The sequence below is a fragment of the Mugil cephalus genome, chromosome 19 (genome assembly GCF_022458985.1).
Source record: "Mugil cephalus isolate CIBA_MC_2020 chromosome 19, CIBA_Mcephalus_1.1, whole genome shotgun sequence".
In the NCBI taxonomy this organism is placed as follows: domain Eukaryota; kingdom Metazoa; phylum Chordata; class Actinopteri; order Mugiliformes; family Mugilidae; genus Mugil; species Mugil cephalus.
Genome location: NC_061788.1, coordinates 12427544 through 12448631, shown reverse-complemented (window position 1 = coordinate 12448631; position 21088 = coordinate 12427544). Strand labels below are relative to the sequence as shown.

At 42.8% G+C, this 21088-nt stretch overlaps 3 protein-coding genes across 3 annotated transcripts; 2 read left to right on the top strand and 1 right to left on the bottom strand.

Annotated features, from left to right (window-relative positions):
* Nucleotides 1-1219: 1219 nt before the first annotated feature.
* On the top strand, nt 1220-11881 carry LOC124996218 (AP-4 complex accessory subunit RUSC2). The gene is made up of 10 exons (XM_047569017.1): nt 1220-1760; nt 4682-6055; nt 6172-6445; nt 6577-7557; nt 8404-8480; nt 8629-8803; nt 8910-9015; nt 9112-9158; nt 9545-10211; nt 10391-11881. Exons 2-10 carry the CDS (start codon nt 4724-4726, stop codon nt 10494-10496), a joined length of 3765 nt encoding a protein of 1254 aa, XP_047424973.1. The 5' UTR covers nt 1220-1760; nt 4682-4723; the 3' UTR covers nt 10497-11881.
* A 145-nt stretch (nt 11882-12026) lies between these two features.
* Nucleotides 12027-14728, bottom strand: fam166b (family with sequence similarity 166 member B). The gene is made up of 5 exons (XM_047569018.1): nt 14246-14728; nt 13834-14027; nt 13001-13155; nt 12628-12754; nt 12027-12281 (listed from the first exon to the last, which is right to left on the bottom strand). Exons 1-5 carry the CDS (start codon nt 14341-14343, stop codon nt 12034-12036), a joined length of 822 nt encoding a protein of 273 aa, XP_047424974.1. The 5' UTR covers nt 14344-14728; the 3' UTR covers nt 12027-12033.
* Nucleotides 14729-16382: 1654 nt separating this feature from the next.
* si:dkey-106l3.7 lies at nt 16383-20542 on the top strand. The gene is made up of 6 exons (XM_047569522.1): nt 16383-17087; nt 19127-19279; nt 19457-19631; nt 19753-19835; nt 19991-20088; nt 20391-20542. The coding sequence occupies exons 1-6, from the start codon at nt 16473-16475 to the stop codon at nt 20476-20478; spliced, it is 1212 nt and encodes a 403-aa protein (XP_047425478.1). The 5' UTR covers nt 16383-16472; the 3' UTR covers nt 20479-20542.
* The last annotated feature ends 546 nt before the right edge of the window (nt 20543-21088 follow it).

Here is a 21088-nt window from a genome sequence, read left to right as displayed (position 1 = left end):
TTAATGATTTTTATTTAATTTCTTAAGAGTGTGGTTCAAAGACCACGAGTGTTAAAGATGCTCTAATCTCTTCTATGATTCATAAAAAGGTGACTGACCTTTTTATTATGTCTGTGGCTTAAGCTCATCTCAGCGATAGACAGGGAGAGGCCTTCCGCAGGTGACGCCATGCTGATGAATGCACTGATGAGCCACAACAATAAAACCATCTACCGGTGACGTGAATAACGCTCACGGTGTCATTATGGCGTAAGGTGAAACCTGGGTCATGGGATTTACCACCTGAACATGGTTGCGGACCAAGCACGCCGCCATGGCAACCATGAGGAAGGTGTTCCCTGCTTCCTGGTCCACGTGTTCTCCAGCTGAGCTATGCTCCGAGCCATTCATCTGAAGCAAAGTAAAACCAGGTCACCCTCTTCCATTTGTCTGTGGTCTAGACCTGATGCTGCCATGCTTATTGTGGGCGGTGGACAAGGGTCATTGTGGACATCCTGACTGGCGGTGTCATACTAAACAAACTGGTGCACAGTGTCTTCTGATGCCGTTCCATCGGACCTAGTATAAGGCTTTTGGCTAATGGGTCGTAATACACTGGCCAGCCCTTTACTCCCCACATTGAGTCGTTACCTTATCGACGTTTCACCTCTTTTTCATTCTTGGACTTTTGATACTGATCACAGCAGACTGACTGAACAGCCGGTCAAAGAGAGAGAGCTACTGGATAGTGCCACATCTCGTGCAAGGTTAACATTTACCTGAGGCATTGATCTGAAAGACATCCACTGGTACAGAGGACAACACGAACCTTGCATCCAGTAACTATGAAGAGAGGACAAATCTAGACAGTAAGGGCTGTTAACCTAAAATCATGGCAATCACATGGTTGCTAATAGGCCGAGGTTTTAAACTCATCAATAGCTGTGGATGCTCATTTCCACCACCGGAGGGCGTGCTGAGCCAGTTAAGTGAGATCAAATACATTCATTGGTTAAACGTTTTTACAATTACAAAGAATGACAAAATATTTTTTTTCACATTAGTAGAGATTGAAAGCTCTGTGCCTTCTCTAAAAGTGAAACTGAAATAAATAAAAAGATAGAAATATGAATTACATATTAATAGAAGTATATATCCAGTGTTAAAGTAGCACAATTAATTGTCGCTTTACTCTAATGAAATATTAATCGTGGTTTGGCCTCTCATATTTTTAGGATTATTTCGGGCACTGGAGTATGACAGCTTCGTGTGATGCGATGCTTATTTTTATCATTCTTAAAAATAATTTTTTAAAAATGTATTTATAGGTCTTTAACCCATTTCCTACCAGGTGTCTTGGATACTTTGAATCGCAGGGACCTCTCTCTCTCATCCGATTGGCCGAAGCCGTCGTGACGCAACATGTCAACCAGCGTGAGCGATGCTGAAGAGGCGGCGTGGGGACTGTGCGCGTCTGCGGCTCAATGTCGGACCGGTTTCGCGTTACCCGGCTTTATAGTTAGAAAAATTCGTGGACAAATCACGGATTTTAATCGGAAATATCCGGAAATTGTTCTGAAAACATCAGCTGTAAGGTGCAGTTTTGATGTTTAAGTTGCGTCGAGCACTTGCATGCTTTTTTTTTTATTTATTTATAGATATATAAAGAATGTTTGCATAATTTTGGACCTATACCTATAACGTATTTATGAGGCACCTGCAAAACAAAGTCACCTGCAAGAAGAGGATGCTCATTACCTTTGATCCATGACTGTTTTCAAGTAGGTAGAGATCCTGCAAATGCTTGTGTGCTACTTACTTGTGTGCCAATTGTCATTTGTTGGGCTCGAATCTTATATATTTGCATTTACTTTATGTTATGTGTGCTACTCGTGCCACAAATGTGTTTATGCACGTCTGCTTTAATGCATGTTTTGTGCACACTTTCTCACGTGGCCCTATTAATTAAATCACTCTGAATGTTTGTTTCCATTATTGCCTGGCTTTAAGGTAAGATGTAGGTAAGATGTAGGTCAGACATGACCTCTGTTTAAATTCCTTTGCTCCCCCTGAAACTTAGCCTCCCATAAATGAAGCATAGACCAATGATGGTGCTACTGCATCATTACGGAGGGACATCACTCCTAACAAGCAGCATCCTGATGTGAGTCTGTTTACCAGCCCCAAACTGGGCCTCGGACTCTTCGCCTGTCTCATCCTTCACGCTGCACGGCTGACTTAACCTGACATTCCCAGAGAAATAGTTCGGTTAATCAGCTCTGCTTCCGCTTTGCAGAGAAATAGTCAGTCCTCTGCAGATAGCTGGTCTGTCATGCTGGCCTACTTTTCCAGTGGCACTAAGCGACTGAAAGTTAGTGGGAACAGGACGAGTCAAGGTCCCGTCATTAAGTGCCACTGATATTTAAATGGGAACACTTTGATCTAAAGTGGCTCAATGACGGCTGACTGCTTACAGAAGCAGTCCTCACAAACCAATGAGCTAGCCGACAGTTAAGGTGAAAATGATGCCCCGCATAATTGACTGGGGACGTGGTTCTGTCTAATGTGATTTGTCTTTGAAGTCACACCTACACAAGCGCACGGGGACCAGAGACGAGCGACTCGGGGAGAAACGATCCTTAAAAGAGCCTTCCTGCTCCACCCACGTGCACCTGAGCCGCAGCCTTGAAAAGGCTGTGATCCTACGCAAATAAATACTAAATAGTGTAGTAGAAATAATGTATATGAATGCCTATAGCACATTACACATTTAAATACAAAATTATCTGGAATACACTGAAATTCGACAAAGTGGGTCAAGTGTAGGCTTGTGTTTATGTTCTGGTTCTGTATCCATACACACACAGTGCAATACAGTTTTGAGCTGTAGGGAAGTTATCAGTGATGATCATTTTCCCATATGAATTTATACTAGAACATCTCAACTGCTGAGTTAATGGGAAGAAGAGAACAATCTGACCCTTTGTTTTGAAGTGAAGCAGCTTGTTCTGTTGTTCAGAAATTTACCAATTTTATCATCAAAGATAAAGAAAGTACTCATCGGATGGTCTTTATAATATATTTAAATACTAAAAGTGAAGTATTGTGCTGTTTGTTTTATTTACAGTGTTCCATTAATACAGATTAACCCAATTCATACTATGGACTTTACAATGACTGTGTACTGTAAGGTTATTACTGCTTGTGAGCATCTTATTGACGTATTAACTGTTTCCAGCTATGACCAACATCTCGTTTATGTACTAATGTGATGATAAAAAGAACAACCTGCAACATTTAGGTCGTGATGCCCATGTAAACATATCGCAGTCTGTCAGTGACTGAGTTTGAGCTTTATTTATTTCGAATATATTCAAAAGAGGAGAATAAAAATATAAAAGAAAGAAACAGGCAATATATTCGAAAAGGAGTGGGAGGAAGTAAAACTTATCGAGTCCCACCCCTTCTCCATCAGTTATTTAACCTTAATGCTTTAATATTTTACAAAGGGAAAACCGTTTCTACGCCATGCTTCAGTGATCTAACAAAAAAAACACAAAACACCACCAACAAGGCAAGGTAGTAATTCTTAATTTAGTGCAATACCTCCTGTTTCATCCATATATCTACGGAGTATTATATTTTTACACATTTATTCAAATTTCATCAGGTCTGAGTATTGCTTTGGATCTGTCTATAACCCATGTCATTCACCGTTTCATTCTTGAGCCGTGAATTTTGAAATTAAAATTTCCTCTCAAATTATATTCCCTATTTCTAAAAAGTAGAAATATGTATGTATGTTATTTGTGCTGTTTTCAGTTGAGTCTAGTTTAAATTCACATCATGAAAACTTCTATTTTGTCTGTATGATCGAATGCCACTAATACTAATTATGCGCAGTTGATTAATTTTTTTTTTTTAAATCAGATATTTGAGAATGCGACCATTATTATTTCTGCCTGTGTGTTTTTTTTTGTTTGTTTGTTTTTTTTTTTTTTTAAATTCAAGCTGACTCCACTCAGGAGCGCAGGCTGTGAATATGCTCGAACACTTCGAGTTAACTAAACTGATGTGAAAGTGTATTTACTGTTAGCGGTGCCGGCGGAGCATCTCTGCAGTGCAGCTGCCCTAGTTACAGAGCAGCTGAGTAACTGTGGGAGCCTGTGGTTGGTCCGGGCGGACAGAGGAGGAGTTTCATAATGACTGACCGAATTATGGAGTGTAGGCTTTGCTGAGGGCGAAGGAGGACTTGGACTGGAGGACCAGCGGTGTGATGTTTTTATCTTATCTTTGTCTTGTTCAGTAGTACTGTTCTTACCCCAGACTAAAGAGACATTTTTTTCAAACCACTAAAATGTCTAATTAGTTCTCAGAGGGAACAAATGTCTCAGATCCACAGCTAGAACTTCCACGGGAAGTAATTACTCCATAATTTAATTATACGAATAGGCCTGAATTACAAAAATCTCTGAGAGGCAGATCCACGTGCTGTGAAAACACTTCAAGTCCAAACGCCCGAACACAGATAGAATTTACCCAGCGTTCATTTAAATCCAGCATTAAAACAAATGTTTCCCATCAAATACATCCCAGATCAACTCCAGATGCTGAGCGCTGTGTGTAGCAACCGAATGTTCCATCCTCTCCTGTACTTTTTAGTAATTCTGTCACATCTCACTCTTTTGGGCTTTAATTTTAGGAGTATGGACAAAGCGTCCGTGGTCCAGGCTTATCCAGCAGTATGATTGGAAACTCCAGTCTCTCGGGGGACACCATGATAGCCTGCCACTTCCCTGTGGTGCAGCTTCCCACTTGGCAACTTCCAGTCCAGGCCCTCTGCAGCTCGGCCAAGAGGACCGGCCGGCTGTGCCCGGTAGGCCTGACCCGGGCTGTGTCCCTCCCAGAGAAAGACTCGCTCAACCGGGAGCACGCCTTCACCGGCGGCCGCAGACACTTTTCCAGCAGCTACAGTAGTCTCAATGAGGACCGAGGGGAGGAGGAGGGGACCAGCGACAGCAGCGGGAGGTACGACTCCAACTCGTCGCCGGAGGAGACGAGTTCCCATCAGAAGAAGGAAAGCTCTGCGACTAGAAGCAACGTGAGATCGCGCAACTCATTCGTTCCCAATACAGAACTGGATGAGGAGGAAGAGGATGAAGACAGCGATGGAGATAATCTACACAGATATCACGAGGACTCGTCTTTTGTGTTGCATGGCAATTCCAACTGGCCGCTTAGTAATGATGCCACGAATTACACGATGTCTCACGAGGACCTGGACTGTGAATGGAGCACTGAAGGGACGATGCTGGATACTCGGAGCGACCGAGAGTGGCTCCCTAACCAGTCTAACCAGATGGACTCTCTGCAGCCTGAATGCCAGTGCTTTCATAAGAGCAGATCTGGCACCGTGGTGACAGCTTGCCTAGAGCAGGACTCAGACAGACTGAAGGATAACATGTCCTGCTGCCTCCACAGCCAACACCAATGCTCCCCAGACGTGCTGTCCAATGGCCAGGCGGAGTACGTCAGTGACTCTTCCTGTAACAGTTCGGATGGCGTCCTAGTTAACTTTTGCACCATCTACAACGGGAGTAACAATCCTGCCACGCCTCAAGATCTCAGCAGTCCGGCAATTAACCCCCCTCAGTTATCCGAGGGATCCGTGTTCCTCAACCTACAACCTGTTTGCCAAAGTCAGACTGAGGGCGTCCAACCTGAAGGCATGGGACTTTACTCTCCCCAGAAAGAGGAGGTTGACATGACGCTCTTTGCGTCCCGCTGGTCTCCCCAGGGCCTCGACTCTAACTGCAATCTTTACTCTCTGGAGCCGCTGCCCCCAGGTCTCTCCTCTCTAGAAGTGTCAGACCTGTCGGCCTGTCTTCAGGGCCAGGCCACGCTGGCCGTGGGGACCAACCAGAAGTACTACAAGCTTGTGACCTGTGACCTCTCCTCCCAGTCACCAAGCCCAGCCTGGTCCAGCCTCACAAGCTGCCCCGAGGGTCAAACCAGAAGCAGCCCCTACCCTCCTCTGTTTAATCAAAGGAAAGAAGACCACAATGAAGCCAAGAAGGTAAAATGAGTCCTTGTTTGTAAAAGCTTGAGTAACTTATTAAGAAGTATTCTGTAAATATACAGCCAGTAGTATAAATCTAAGTCATTCTGTCGTACATTATCTCTCCCCACTAGGAGAAAGAGGATCAGCTAAATGAAAAGGGCGTCTCCTCTGCTCAGAGCCGCTCTGAGACCGATGATTACCAGGTTGCCACCACCTCCACTGACAAAGGCTTCTGCAGGAAGGAACATACAGACGGTATCCAGAACCTCTCCCACACGCCTTGCTCGCTGTGCCCCAGCCAGTGTAGCCCACATAGCAGCAAATGCCAAGACACAAGAACTGCATCCACACGGCCATCTGTGACTCAAGAGCAGGAGCACAAAAATACTGATGCGGTTGAGATGGGTAAGGCAACGGGTAAAATGGATTTCACATTTTATTCCCCTTGTTTTTCGGGTTCATGAGTGGAAGAACATAACAAATGTATGGTTTTATTAAGCGAATTAAGATTTCTGCTTTTCTCATCCTCTCGTCAGGGGCCTGTTCGTTGCAAACAGAAGTGGTGCGCTACAGTAAGGCCCAGAGGCCGACCTCGCTGCCCATCCAGCCCTTCGTACTGATCCCCACAGGGAAACCTCAGTCTCAGGCCCAGCACCTGGGCTGTCTTCTGGAGCAGTACCTGAATCAAAAAAGCAGCAAGCCTGGTAGCTCCCAGCCAGGCTCCAAGTTCAAGGAGAAAAGCAACGTCCAGCCGTCGCCAATGAGCAGCCACTGCCCCATCTTCCTGGAGGCTCCTTCCAGCTCTGAAACCTGCTCCACCTGCACGCCGAGCCCCGAGTGCTTCAGCCGCAGACATGAATGGAGCCTGTCCGGCAAAAGTCCATGCACATCAAAAAGCAGTCTGGATCCATATCACAGCAGCCTAAAGCCTGTAATGGTTCAGGTGCAAGATAAAACGAGCCCTTACTCAGGCAAAACTTTTTTAAATCTGATCTCGGCTCCAAACCAACCTAAGCTTGTTAAAATTCCCACGTACCAAGACCTGATTAAGCTCACCTCTCATGGGAGCCATGACAGCCTTGAGGCCAAAACTCCCAACCAGTCCATAACCAACGACTCCTACTATTCAGTATTGTCCCACACACCGCCCACTTTACCCCTTACTGCTGACACCCACCACCCAAACCTGCAGGCGTCCCTGTCTGCCTCCACACCCTCGCCACCGCAGCAAAATTTACCACAGTCTGCAGCTGCACCTGCAGCCCACTCTGGCTTTAATCACAGTAGTATTGCAGCGGCCCTCTCCTCAGTGGCTCCTCTCTCCTCTTTGAGTTCTCTCCTGTCTTTGGCTGCTTCAGGCCTGCATCCACAACACATCCCGGCCTCTGCAGGGCTCAGTTCGAAGCAGAGTCATCACAGCGAATCTCTGATTCTGAGTGACAAGCCGCCGACAGAGTTCTGCCTTTCGCCTGATACATCTTATGAGTCTATGTCGATCAGCCACCTTCAGAGGAAAGGTGAGGGTCAACTCATGACGGGCACACAGCGTCTCTTTCTTTCTTTAAATGATGTTAAATGGAGTACGTAGTAAAAGTGACCCAGTAGTAGTAATAACTGGATTCATCCTGGTTTGGATTGTCTAGCCAGTGATGAGCTGTTGAGAGCAGCAATAAAACTCACTGTGCTGCAGCATTGCCTTCAATACCCCAAAGGGGCTTCCTCTCAAACATGACCTATTTTTAACTCTCCCTGCACGGGATTGGCTGAGCCTTCTGCTCTGTAGCCTATGTGTGAGCGACTACAAGCTCCAAGAGAGGACGAGAGAAGGAATGATGCAGTAGAAACAGTGATTTATATCACACCTAATCATTTTTGCTTTATTACTACCATATGGGCCTCGTGATGTCAATCTTGTTTCCTAAGTATGAGCCTTTTGAGATGGATAATCATACATGGAGGCATTTAGAAGCAGTGGTTGAGAGTCAGCGTGGCGCAGCACTGCAGGCAGCATCAACATGCATAAAGAATTTACAGTGACATTTGCAGAGGCTAGCCAGTGAGAGATGGAGACAGAGAGGCAGGGGAAAGCAAGTCAGTGGGATTTGCTGCTGAAATGGAGGATGAAATTGCTCTATTATCTTCAGTTCCTGTTTATATGTGATAATGAAATCTGAAAACATTCTCTCGTGTGTCTATGCATTGCAATTAAATGTAACCTGTTAATACCAGAGAAGCCTTTTTAACAATCAATAATACACAGAAAATACATAAGATGGGGAAACCTTCAGTGTATTATTGTACCCTGTATAGAAGATTCTCTATGTGCCCCAGTTTCAGCTTGTCCAATCTGTCAATTCCTCCAGGTTTGTTGAGGTCTGTGAGCAGGGCGGTGGATTTGATCATGGCTCATTTTGGCAGCAGCAGAGACCCTGAAGAAAAGGTACATATTTGCATATCCAAGCACCAGAAATGATGTGTCCCCATTGGAAAAGTGCCATACTGGTATTACTCACGTTCATGGAAAGGGTTTAGGATGCCTGTGTCAGCAAGAAAACATACTGCATAACGCTTCTTTCCTTCTGGTACAGATGCGCCTGGGTAACAGCTCTTACAGTCCCACAATTGCCGGTCTGGTGCTGGAGCACTTGTGTCCGTCGATTCAGAATATTTTAGAGGACGGTCTTAGGGATCACAACCTGGACCTTATAATCGGGCAGCGTCGCAACCACTCCTGGAGCGTCGTTGAAATCTCTACGAGGATCGGTATACATAATATAATCACTTATGAATCAAGTGTAAGGTGAACTGTTGGTGGTCATTTTTTATTTTCTGATTAGTTTTTAACGGTGTCTGTCTAACTGTGTCCCAGGTCCATCTACCAGAGTCCTTCACAGCCTCGTCACCAAAATCAGACAATGTCCCCAGCTTAGCAGCCACTGCATGAGACTAAGAGCCTTCATCATGGGCCTGCTTAAGTACGTATCAATGTCGCCTTTAGTGTTAAAAAGCAAATTATGGATGAAATTATCGCACATGAAACCGTGTTTTCTTGGTTCTTTCGCCACGTACAGCTTGAGATCTTTGGAATTCTGGCTCAGCCACCTTCTCAGTCAAAAAGGTGAGTGGACTTCTGGCAGGTATAGCTCAGCTGGTCTGACATTTTCACCCAGACTAATGAATGCATGAAATAACATTAGCTTCTGACAGTAATCAACGCCGAGAAATCAAAATGTAGCCTTGTCAGACACCTTACATCCACTGTTGTACCTTGATTAGTGTGTGGTACTAACTGGGAAAGGTTAGCATGCTAACGTGCTAAAGTGAAGTGATGACCATGGTTAGCATTATTTGCTAATGATAGTCAGACAAAAACTTGTCATGTAGGAGAAAACGTACACCTTGAATTTTACTATCACTACTTAAGTAGTAAAATAAAATGCCATATCATCAACATATTATTGCATGTATCTATGCGTGTTCACACTCATCACTGTGTCTCCGCAGATGTGGTGACAACATACTACCATTCTTGGGGCTTCCTGTCCACGTCCCTGGGTCGGTGCCAGCCCCTGTTTCAGGAGCTTCTTCTTCTACTGCAGCCGCTCTCTGTGTTGCCCTTCGACCTCAATTTGCTCCTGGAGCCACGACTGTTACGTGATAGACCACTGTGTTCTGAGGAGCCGGGAGTTTCTCCACCTCAACCGTGCTCCGCCCTTCTAGCCACCAGCTGGCCGAGACTTCAAGTCGACAAAAAAGTAGACAGAATCTGTAGCAGTCAGCAAACTAATGTTTCACAGCAGGTAGGTCTGCATTCCCAAGAGTCTTTCAGTTCTCAGAATTCAAGTTGCTACCAGCAGCATCATGGAGGCATGCAGGTCAACAGGAGCCCACTGTTGGCACCTATTCCTGAGTGGAGGCCAAAGGAATCTGACTCTGTGGATGGTGTAGATGAAGGAGAGGACTGTAGCCAAAGTAACGCAGATACTTGGTCTCAAATAAGTATGGACAGCAAGCAAGAAGAGAGGAGAGTAGAGGGACACTGTGCAACCCCAAATACACCAACTACTGTCCAGGCAGCTGGGCTGCGCTGGGCCAAATTGTTTGGAGCAGGTGATATGTCAACCAGAGCAGAAACGATTTCTCAGAGTCAAACCGGAGCCCAAACCAGACGGTAAGAACTAGTTTGCAATGAAAACAAGTAGGCTTGTCTGTTTTCACAGAAATCAGTTTCTGCTAAATCCTGAGTTGTTTATTTTGTGTGTGACAGCAGGAAGTGGACTGATTGAAAGACTGATGATGCATCATGCTACTCGTAAACAGTATCACTTTACTTTTTCATTTGTTGCGCAGGTACAAGAGACCATCACAGTGGCTACACTTGGACAGATCCCAGCTTGAACTGTTGGCTCAATCCATCAGGTCAATGAAACTACCTGGAGCTGAGAAAGGCTGCTGAGAACTAAACCCTCTGTCTGGGAAGGACGTGACCGGGGACTATCTACTGTAATAACAAAAGTCTTAACTGCATGAATATACAAACACAGCCCAATTATACATGTCAACTGGTAATAAAGCACAACAAAATAACATCAACAGCTTTGGCAGTGGCCCATATTCATCAGGCTGTGAGTTGCACCAGCTGTTTAAGTTTTTGTGGATTCCTTCTGAATTCTTATTAAATATCATCACGAAATATGTTACAAAAACTACCAAAGTTTATGTCACATCGAAAATGAAGTGGTTTAGCATCACAAACTGTAGCATAGAAACAAAGAATGTAGACAAATATTTAAATTTTACATCAGTATTAATCAATATTTTGATTCTGGTCAAATATGTCAACCACATTTCTCTTATCTCTTACAGGTTATGTAGAAAGCTAACGGTAGCATTGTGAGCTTGGAAACAGTATAACCTTAGGGCTGCTAGATGTAAATGCATCAGGATAAATGTCTCATTTGAGCTAGTTTGGGTGGTGCAGCTTCATTTAGGGATGTGTAATTGTCCACTTAGTAAACCTCTGCTGCTGCAACTGATCTTAAAATGTTCCTAAGATGTTCACTTTGTGATGAGATTTAAGGATGAAGTAAAGCCAGCTTAATGAATATGGGCCAATTCTCCTGTTTGCCTTTGAACTCTTGAATAACTGTGATTGGTTTTATTTCCTAGAGGCAGACATCAGTCATAAAACATAAGTAATGACCTGCTGCAGACTGTTATACATTCCTGTGGTCCAAACCTATCAGTTTCTCATACGTCACCTTCAGTCCCCGCATAGTTGTACTGTTCAGTTCATTGATAGGTTAAAAAAACAAAAAAAACAGCAATACACTTTTATCTGTGCCAAATATGCCACACACACCAGCCTCTTGTGGTAGACTATCAGTGATGTTTTTATACCCTGTTACTATTTTCTCCAGCATGGATTTCCTGTAGGTGCATGACTTAATACGCATACAGCAGGCCCTCCTGTCTTGATCATGAATTTTCTCCTGATGCTTCTGTAGAGATTGCAGTTGGACATTTTTATTTTTTGGCATGGGGGGTTTAAAATGTGCGGAATTGTCCGGTTTATGCAGTGCTACGTATTCCAGTGCACTTGGTCCGGATGCTTAAAAATAAGCCATCTTGTGGCTGTTTCAGGTATTTAACTGTGTGTCAGATGGTGGAGATTTAAGGTGGGGGGAAAGAAAGTGACGGTAATTGTGTGAAATGTGAAATTTTTTAATGCACTGTGAAAGTGATCCGCCTGGTTTTAGTTCTTCTGATTCTCCTCTGAATGCTTCCTCTAATGCCCAGTGACAATCAACGTCTGTCAATAAAGACCTGCCATGTCTTCGACCTTTTCTCACAACACATTTTTTTAAGTGCTTAGGTTTCACTCATTTTACTGGTAGTGATCTTGTGCGATCATTTACTATTTCTCTGTTCAAATACATTCTTTATTTCAACATGTAAATATGTTTTGACTCGGCGGCCACCCTGTTTATGTTTCAGTAACTTCTATTAGTCAGATAATTTGTCACATGAAGCGTGTTGCTCACGCAGAAGGATGGCGCCCCACCTCTGTTGGGTGGATAGATAGTGGGCATGGTGGGTGAACAACTGTTCGTCCTGCTTGAGACGTCTTTGGACTTAAAGTAACTGTGCTGCTTCCCAAACTCGGTCAGTGCCTGGTTGGTGATGATGGGGTAAACTTTGCCGAACAGGAAGCGAGATTTTGGCACGTGACCTGCAAATCCTGCAAAAACGCATATTAGTTTAGTCTATGCGAAGGTAACTTCTTAGCAGAAGAACATCAGCTGTTCTCTACATTTAGCTCGTTGTTTTGAGTTTATGAAAAGTCTTGTCAGCCCAGCTACAAAAGACAAACAAGAAGGATAAGAATTTGCATGGCTGAAGTCTGTCTAGAGGATTTGTGCTCCTAAAGCACCTTTCACATGAAGTCTGAAGACGTGTATACTGTTCCATACATAGTATTTTAGGACGATAACCATGGATTGGTTGATGTTGTTTGCTCTTCATGTTCCCTTAATTCTCTACATGAGTCTCTAAGACACATCTGTTAAGGGTCCTGTGTGTCGTACCTGGGATGAAGTACTTTTGTGGGTTATCGTCCTCCATGAAATATGGTTTCCCAGTGGGTACGAAGGGCTTTAAGGGCTTGTAGGTGATCACTTTGTCGGAGATCACCGTCAGAGGTGGTTTCAGTCTCTGGGCCAGAAGATGACAGCGAACCATTAAAATGTGAAGACGTCAGAAACAATCACAACGTGTGATTCTATACAAGAATATGTAGTTAGTACCAATAAACCACCAAATCCTACAAAAAGAGTATTCTAGTGAACCATGAGGTATGCTAGGTGGTACATTGGAGTTAGATATTTAAAAGAAAATGAGCCCATTCAGAGGTGTCACGTCAACAGTGTGAGAGAGAAAGAGAAGGAGAGGTTACCGTACGTCAGTCTGTTGAGTCCTGTGGTTGACAACAACCGGCAGGTCTGTTGACTGCCGCTGGAGCCTCACTTCCCCTTCATGGTAAAACTCACTCAGAGCTTTGTGGCACGTTTCAGAGTAGCTGCAGGCGAAGTAGTTCTGTCTCTTTGGAATGAAGCCTTAAGCATAAAGCAGCAAGATGAAAGGTTCAGATATCAGACAGCGTCTAGCCTCTAAGACTGCGTACTTTCGATTTATTAGTCTCCACTTCAGTACAGCTAAGATGAATGTGTGTTTTTTCCTCTGTGGTTTATTATAGAATAATACATTTTACAGCTGAATGCGCAGATGAAAGAGAAGACAAATATACAGTCCACGTAATAAACCCAGAAACCACTGAAGTGGTTCTCTTTTTTTATGTGTGTGGCTATCACTTCTCAAAGGTTTCAGAACAAACACTTTAACTTTTACACAATATTGCATATTTTATAGTCAGCCACCTCATAAACCTTCCATATCCCTATTATTACTTACTCTTACAAGCCCCTTCTTTGCAGCTTTCTGCTGTGTTCACTTTCAACACTTATCCGTTTGAACTGGTGGCTTATTCCTTAATAATTTAACAGCTGGGACACAGATTGTTTGGTCTCGTGTTGCAGCGAAGACTCACACGTACATTTAAAGGCCTTTTAAAAGCAGATTTTAATGATAGCTACACACTGCTGATTCATGTCATTTAGTCGGTTCACACACATTTAAATAGTGTCTGACATTATCTGATAATAAAAAAAAAAATCCAAGTCACCCTGTGGTGTTCAGTTACTTTGTTGACGTCGCTGTCGGTGTGTGATACCTGCCTGTGTACCCAGGTATCATCCTCTTCAAGTTACTGTCAGTGGAGCTCCTGGGTGTGTCTGTGGAGGGGACGTGACCCGTGTGGAGGACCAGGCGGCTGGAATGTTTCACCTCGGGACTGGTCAGCAGCTCTCCTGTGAGCTTCCCATAGGTCTTGGCTATATTGAACTTGAGCTGTGGGCAGTAGCCTGAATACCTTTAGAAAAAAAGTCAAGCATCCACAGAGCCAGTGTTTGTAATAAAAAAAAAAGGAATAAGAAATGGTCACTTATTGGTATTTTAGAAGATTTGACTGACACCTTTTTGAGAGAGAAAGGTGGATTTGGTAGAGATATCTGGGGTCAGTTTCCTTTTTTGTTCATGTTCAAGTGGTAATGAACAAGTCTCATCTATAAAGTAGTATTTCTGTCTTACCCCGGGATGTAATGTGGATCCGGTGTCAGCAGGACTTGGCTGAATTTCGGGGCATATTGCTCCATATTGGTCCCGTTGATGCAGCTCTCTCCCTCCATGCAGACAGGACTGTTTACTGGTTGCTACAGGGGATCAACCTCAAACAAACTGACACTGAGTTCAGTGTGGTGCAGCCGACCTGCGCGCAGAAACTTTACCTGCGAGGAGACGAAGACGATTGTTTGATATGTGATAGCGCACTATGGGAATTTAGTCCGTGTTGAAGGGTGGTCAATTTAAACTGTGTAAGAAATAGGTATTTTCATATGAAAATGTACATATTTGCATGTAGTGTCAAACGCAATAGTAATATTATCTTCCGAGTTATATTTAACTATATTTTGAGCATGTGTAAGGTCTCATTTATATATTTCCATAAGCATTTCTACCAATTTAGGACGAGCTCCACACATCTGAACCTTCAAACGATGCTGAGAACGTTTAATGAGCTGTAAAACCTTTCCAAATAATATATATATTTAATACACATATACGTATGTAAAAGAAAAAGATTAGGTCGAAAATAACAGGAAACAGATTTTCTTCATAATTGCTCAACAGCGACCCCTAGCGACTTTCTGCATGAAAGAGCCACTTGGACCTTCTGGAGTTTTAGAAATACCTGTCATGTTATTTTAATTAGACACAGTTAACTAAACAAATGACTATGTAGACGAAGATATTTAATACTAAATTCTGGTCCCTCCACACCCTCTTTTAAGTTTATTTATTTTTTTATTCTTTCAAATAATTTGAGGACCAATATTTGTTCACTCGTTCATTTATTTATTAATTTATTCATACATAGCTACTACACAAAAAGGTGACCCCAGCACGCACAACAAACTAATGGGAAAAAAAAATGTACTAGAAAACTATTTAAGATAATGGGAGCTATAGAGGAACATTTATTTATTTATTTATTCTGCCAGACACACAAAGAGGATGCTTTAGTATACACAACAAAGAAATAAATACACACACACAAGCAGGCAAAAATGTTAGTGCTAATTCTCTATTATCTATATAATTAGAAATGGTTTTCTAATGAAAACAGATGGAATTTTTTATTAATTCATTAATTTATCAAAATCAAAATGTATTAATTCATTTGTTATTTATTGTAACACACGCTTTGTAAAAACGAGTAAAGAAATAAATTACATAAAAATTGTCGACTGGAAACTGGAAGAATATTAATTTAACCATTTATTTATATATTCACAAGGTCACACCAACAAAATATGAACTCACTGTACACAACAGAGAACTGGACAAATATGTATTAATATATATATATATATATGAACTAGAATGCAGTGAAGTATTTATGGTGAGGTGTAAAAAATAATCAGAATGAGGATGTAATTAAGTAAATAATGAAAGAATATTTAAAGCATGGTGTTAGTGAGGACTGGCTTTTAAAAAATGTGATTTGTGTTTCCTGGATTAAAAAAGATCAGATCATGACCCACGACCGTCACTGTTCACCTGGAGAATGCAGATCATGTCAGCACACAGGAGCCCATTCAACACATTCCTACAGCTCCAGATAAATCTGTTGGAGTGACGAAACGCCGTCTACTGTTTCGGCTTCTTCTTCCATTTCCGCTTTTCGCACACATACCATAACTCTGAATATCCTCTGTGGAATTCCAGCATATTATCTTTCTCTTCTGTTAAGGCAAGTAGGTCACGGCAGTAAGTGAACTTATGGCAAGCAAGTAATTGGCAGGATTAATCTTTTTTTTCCCCCACTCCATAATTAATTTCTTTGTTTACACCTACCTTGTCTGTCAAGTTTTGTTTCACTCTCAGTATTAAGGCACAAAGTTCCCCGGTTACATCAGTGTGACTGTGTCGTGGCTTGTTCTTGTTATGTTTTTGGATTTGCTCAGTGTGAGGTGTGAGGGCAAATAAAGCCATTTCAAATAGCGCTGCAGTTCAGTCACCTTTTTCCTAGTATTTGGGGACAAGAAGGAGCGGGTATCAACATGCAGCCCTGTCCTGTGATGTGGAGAGGCGTGGCGAAGGAGCGGAGGCGGGCCGGAGTGAATGTTTTGAAGTCTACATCACCAGCTCACCTCGGCCAATGAGTGCGTAGGCAGTCTACACCGGTGTCTTGTTCAGTTGAGTCTTGCAGTTGAACAGCAGAGGTGTGCGGGACAGAGGAGACCCCTTTTTGGACATGAATCTGTACAGGAGCTTTGGGAACCTCATGGAGGCCTGGGTGACTGAAGAAAGCGTGTGCCCTGACTCTGACTGTCCTGGAAATAAAGCAACAGAGCCTCTTACACCTTCTTCTGACATGGAAACTAACCTGCGGTCAGAGTCTGTGGACTCCGGCGTGGAGACAGCCAGCTGCGACATGTCTATTCCTGCTGCATCCCACTCACTCTCGACAGACAATTCAGAAATGGATTTGTTTACACCACAGGGTGAAGGACTCAGCCCGGCATCAACGTCACTGTCTCCTGTGCCTTCGTCTACTTCGTCCCCTCACCTTGGTCCGAGCCGAGCTGAGGAGGACTCTCCCGCCGTGCACAAAGTAGAGGAGACACTTAAAAGGACTCAGTCTCAGCTTCTGAAGGACAATGCGAAACCCCCGACTGTGGAGGAGGTGCTCAGACGACGGCCTCGGGCATCTTTTCAGCCCAAACGCCACACATCACAGTTACTTAGAGGTGAAAGGTTAGAAAGTTTTGGCGTGAGACGGACGGCCAACCCGTCTGTTCCCATCAGGCACATGTCTGAAATATACAGACGGCCCCTGTCTGAGAGCTGTGACAGGCACAGATCAGAGGTGAGATTCCTATAATTGTGTCTCAATGTGTGGGAATTCGAGATTTTCGGTTTGTGCTACATGTACGGTCTTGCACCGGTCGTGAACGGAAGTCCTGACAGAGGTTCCCAGAGGTTTAACAAGGCCTCGTCGGATACCTTAGTTAAAGGGTTGCAACACCCATTCACAAAGTTTCTCTCGAATTCAAAGAGGGACAGGCATGTCATTACTCATCTCTTTCAAGTTCACGGCCTGTCACCAGTCGGCGTTTGGCGCGAGGGATCATAAACCAGTCTGCCCAGGTGACAAGCATGAGAGGAATGGGTCATAGAGGCAGGTGCAGGACGCTGAACAGTTTTCGACAAATATCACACACACACATAGTTTTTTTTACCAAACAGTAGAAGAAGAAAAAAAACAATTAGTCATGATGCGGAATTTGGTTTTCGTGCCTTGAACCACTAAGAAAACACTGAATACATTCCTTGTCACGTTAATGTGAAAATCAGTTTGTGCTGACAGGACACAGTAGAGTCGACACAACTGGATAGAGTGTAGCATTTGCGCATTTTAATTACTCTTCAGCGTTGTTTTATGATGTGGGCGTGTATACAGTACTTATTTCCTTGTGTTTTTTGGCGAAGGTTTAAAGGCTTTGAGCAATGTTACAGAGTCATGCAGTATAATGTATGAACCAGTTTAAAGTAAATAAAATGACACATTTAAATACTATTTCAAATGATGATTTGAATATCTGGATTTGGATGATACTTCCTTTTAAATTTCAAGGTTCATGAAACAACCACTTAATACATTTAATAAATATATATATATGTAAGGTAGCATTTAACATCATCATTAAATATAATCCACGATAAGATCTGTTCTATAATTTCGGTAGCATCCTGATGGAACAATAATGCTAATGCTAGCATTCTAGCGCAGCATGCTAACATGTGAAAATTAGCTCTAAACAGCAAATGCAGATTAAAGTTGTAATGTGAAATTTTGCCGAGGTGAAAATTTAACGCACTTTTTAATTAGCGGATTAAACGTCTGCAGAAAATTTGAAATCAGTCGAGAGATCACTTAAAAGTTCAAGGACTGTCTGTGACACACCAGGCTGACGGTTTTCTTTTTGTTGGCACTCTGAGAGTTTTATGCTTTGTCATCATTAGCTGTTTATCTTTTTTCAAAGAAGCTCTGTCATACTTCATACTTTTGCTCATTTTGGCTGGAGCTTGCTTGGACGAGGTGGTCATTTTTCAAAATAAAACATAATGCAGATGGTTAATAAAATAAGATAATACAAAAGTTTTCATTCTTTTAGTGTGGTCCCGGTCTTGTTGTTGGGGATCGTTGTTGACCAGCTAACCACCATGATTCATTGCCAGCTTTATAAAACAGTTTGCAGCCCTTTCTAGCTACTTTGCCTCCTAGCTAGTCCTAGAACCTCTTGAATGAGGAATATGCCGTGTTCTCAAATGAAGTTCAATCTCTTATGATGTTCACGACCTTGTCAGTGGAAGTTGTTGGTAAAGTTCATAAGATGTCATTGTGCTGTATAGTGTTTGCTAGCCGTCCATTAGCTTTTCTCCACAGTATGGCTTGGAGGCTTCAAGACACCAACAGTGTCAGCAGCGGCAGCTTACAGCCGATGTTACAGCCGATCTTTTCATAACCACAAGCTCACAAGTGCAAGTTTCACTGCTGGTGTCAAGAGTTATTTCCTCTCATGCCGGCCTTAAATCTGCATAGCCAAGGTGACATCACAGTCAGTCTTTGTCACTGGTAGCTCTTTGACTTAGATTTGGTGTGTCCAGGCCCGTATGAGTCAATACTATGATGCTATTTCATTGTCAAGAAACCATGAATGCCCTGAAAAGAATTTTTGATAATCCGTCTAGTAATTGCAGACACATTTCAGTCTGGACCAATAAATCTGAGCCACACTTGTGTGCTAATGCTTTAAGTAAGTTCTCATATGTTTCCAAGGATGCAGAACGGAAGTAAAGTATTATATACTCGATAACATTTTCTTTTCTCATTTGTCTTTGCAGAGCTTTGATGTAAAAGAGAGTAAAACACTAAGTCCTGGGCTCAGCTACTTGGAGGCCGTGTGTCAGATGTTGGAAGAAATTGCCAGAAAGCAGATGCAGAGCCGAGAGTTGTACGTGGAAACCGATGCCCTCTGCCTACACCAAGACGTGCAGGTGTGCCAAGTTCAGACATTCATGGTTGACATCTTTGGAATGCAGTTAAGACTTTGTCACACTTTCCACAGTTTAAAAACCCTGGCACAGGCTGATGGCAAGATGCCTCCTCCTAGCCTGAGGATTGATCTAAATTATAGCACAACGGCGTCCTTCATTTCTCTTTTTTCCTTTTAGTCTTCCGACACCTGTCAGAGTGACTCTACAATTGTTGAAGAGGACTTCAGGCCTTGTCTACCGCTTCAAAGTACAGAAAATGCAGAAAGCACTGACTACAAACCCCAGAGACCAAAAAACAAGCATTTACGAATGAAATCAGCCTCAGAGACAAATCTGTCAACGTTGCATTTGAGTGAGTCCTCTCCCACGTATTTCCTTCCTGACATGCCATTTTTGGGTAATATTTTGTGCAGTTGTTGTTGTTCGGAAATGAAAGCCCTGTTTTAAATTCAATGTGCGTGTTTCTGGTGCAGAGAGGTTTAATTCAGACTGTAGAGGGCAGCATCTGAGCACAGTGGACCTCATGGAGAAGGATGAGGAAGACCACGAACTACAGGTAGATTACATTCGAATGCATCACATAGCACACTTAAAGTTCAGTGAAGTAATTAACACAACCAAATTTACCAGGTTAATAGTAAATAGTGTTGTGATGTGTTCTGTGAATTTCTATATATAAGACATATGTCCTTTTATTTCATAATCTTTCAGTTGCAGAAGTTGGAAAAGAAGGAGACAAATAAAAGTAACTGGAGGTCAAAACTTTCATCTCTGAGAAGGGACATGTCTTTCGTGTCAAATACAAAGAGGTGAGTATTTATAGCTGCAACCTCTAAGGGGGCAGGGTTATTAATCTTGTGATGGTACTCTGAGGAAATGTGTGCGCTGCTCTGACATGGCAGCCAGCCACACTGGATGCAGCGGTCCACATCTAATGCTGCACAGTAGATGGAGAGGCTTCGGTGAGGGTTCATTTTCAGCCAGTGCATCTGTTCCTCTTGAACATTTTGTCCATTTTTTTTTTTTTTTCTTTCTCGACGAGCCTTAGCTAACACTCTGCCTCTCACATGGCTCGTTTTATGTGTGCCTGATGAATTTTTTATCTGCAAAGCCTACAGACGCAACCATCTGAGAAAAACTCAGCCCGGCGACGGTGGAGCCAGCTGTTCAAGAGGAGAGGGAAAAGTGTGCCGGGATAAATGCACCGCGGCGTCCGTCTCGATGCTTCGACGTTTTTGGTTTCTGAGGAGGAGAAAGCTTTTCCTTTAAAGTACGAGCACTGGTTTCAAAATGACTTCCTACTCAGACAGTGATGCAGCAATCTGTTTATTTATTACAGCTTCTTTTTTTTATTATTTATACTGACAAATGGAGACAGGTTGTATAAAACTGTGATTAAATGTATAGCTCATTAATCTGTCAACGTGCAATTTATATCAGTATATGGCTATTTTACCCTGCAGATTAGAGGCTATGCTGTAGCCGACGCTGTCAAATGATCATATGTATATTCAGCTCCTCTCGGAATTTCTTATCAGTTTTGTCTTTGCTTCAGTACAATAAACACCGCTGTCCACACATGAAAATATGACTTCTAATGACATTTCTGCTCAATACAAAAATATACATAGTATTTATATCCTAGAGGAGGCAATGTGTCCCAATTATAGATGCAACAAATCTTCATCATCATTTGTCTAAAAGATTAATACTTATTTAATCCTTAAAATGTCAGAAAAGAATGCCCACCACATTTTTTCCAGATTAAGAGCTTGACCAACATTTCAACAGATGTGTAAAGAAAGAAAA

Excerpts from the sequence above, each read along its gene's own strand:
- si:dkey-106l3.7 (XM_047569522.1), top strand. The coding sequence starts at position 16,473 with ATGAATCTGTACAGGAGCTTTGGGAACCTCATGGAGGCCTGGGTGACT. Across the intron at positions 17,088-19,126 it reads GTGACAGGCACAGATCAGAG|AGCTTTGATGTAAAAGAGAG; the intron begins GTGAGATTCCTA and ends TTGTCTTTGCAG. Across the intron at positions 20,089-20,390 it reads TTCGTGTCAAATACAAAGAG|CCTACAGACGCAACCATCTG; the intron begins GTGAGTATTTAT and ends TTATCTGCAAAG.
- fam166b (XM_047569018.1), bottom strand. The coding sequence starts at position 14,343 with ATGGAGGGAGAGAGCTGCATCAACGGGACCAATATGGAGCAATATGCC. Across the intron at positions 14,028-14,245 it reads GATCCACATTACATCCCGGG|GTATTCAGGCTACTGCCCAC; the intron begins GTAAGACAGAAA and ends TTTTTTCTAAAG. Across the intron at positions 13,156-13,833 it reads GATGATACCTGGGTACACAG|GCTTCATTCCAAAGAGACAG; the intron begins GCAGGTATCACA and ends TTTATGCTTAAG.
- LOC124996218 (XM_047569017.1), top strand. The coding sequence starts at position 4,724 with ATGATTGGAAACTCCAGTCTCTCGGGGGACACCATGATAGCCTGCCAC. Across the intron at positions 6,056-6,171 it reads ACCACAATGAAGCCAAGAAG|GAGAAAGAGGATCAGCTAAA; the intron begins GTAAAATGAGTC and ends TCTCCCCACTAG. Across the intron at positions 9,016-9,111 it reads TTCATCATGGGCCTGCTTAA|CTTGAGATCTTTGGAATTCT; the intron begins GTACGTATCAAT and ends CGCCACGTACAG.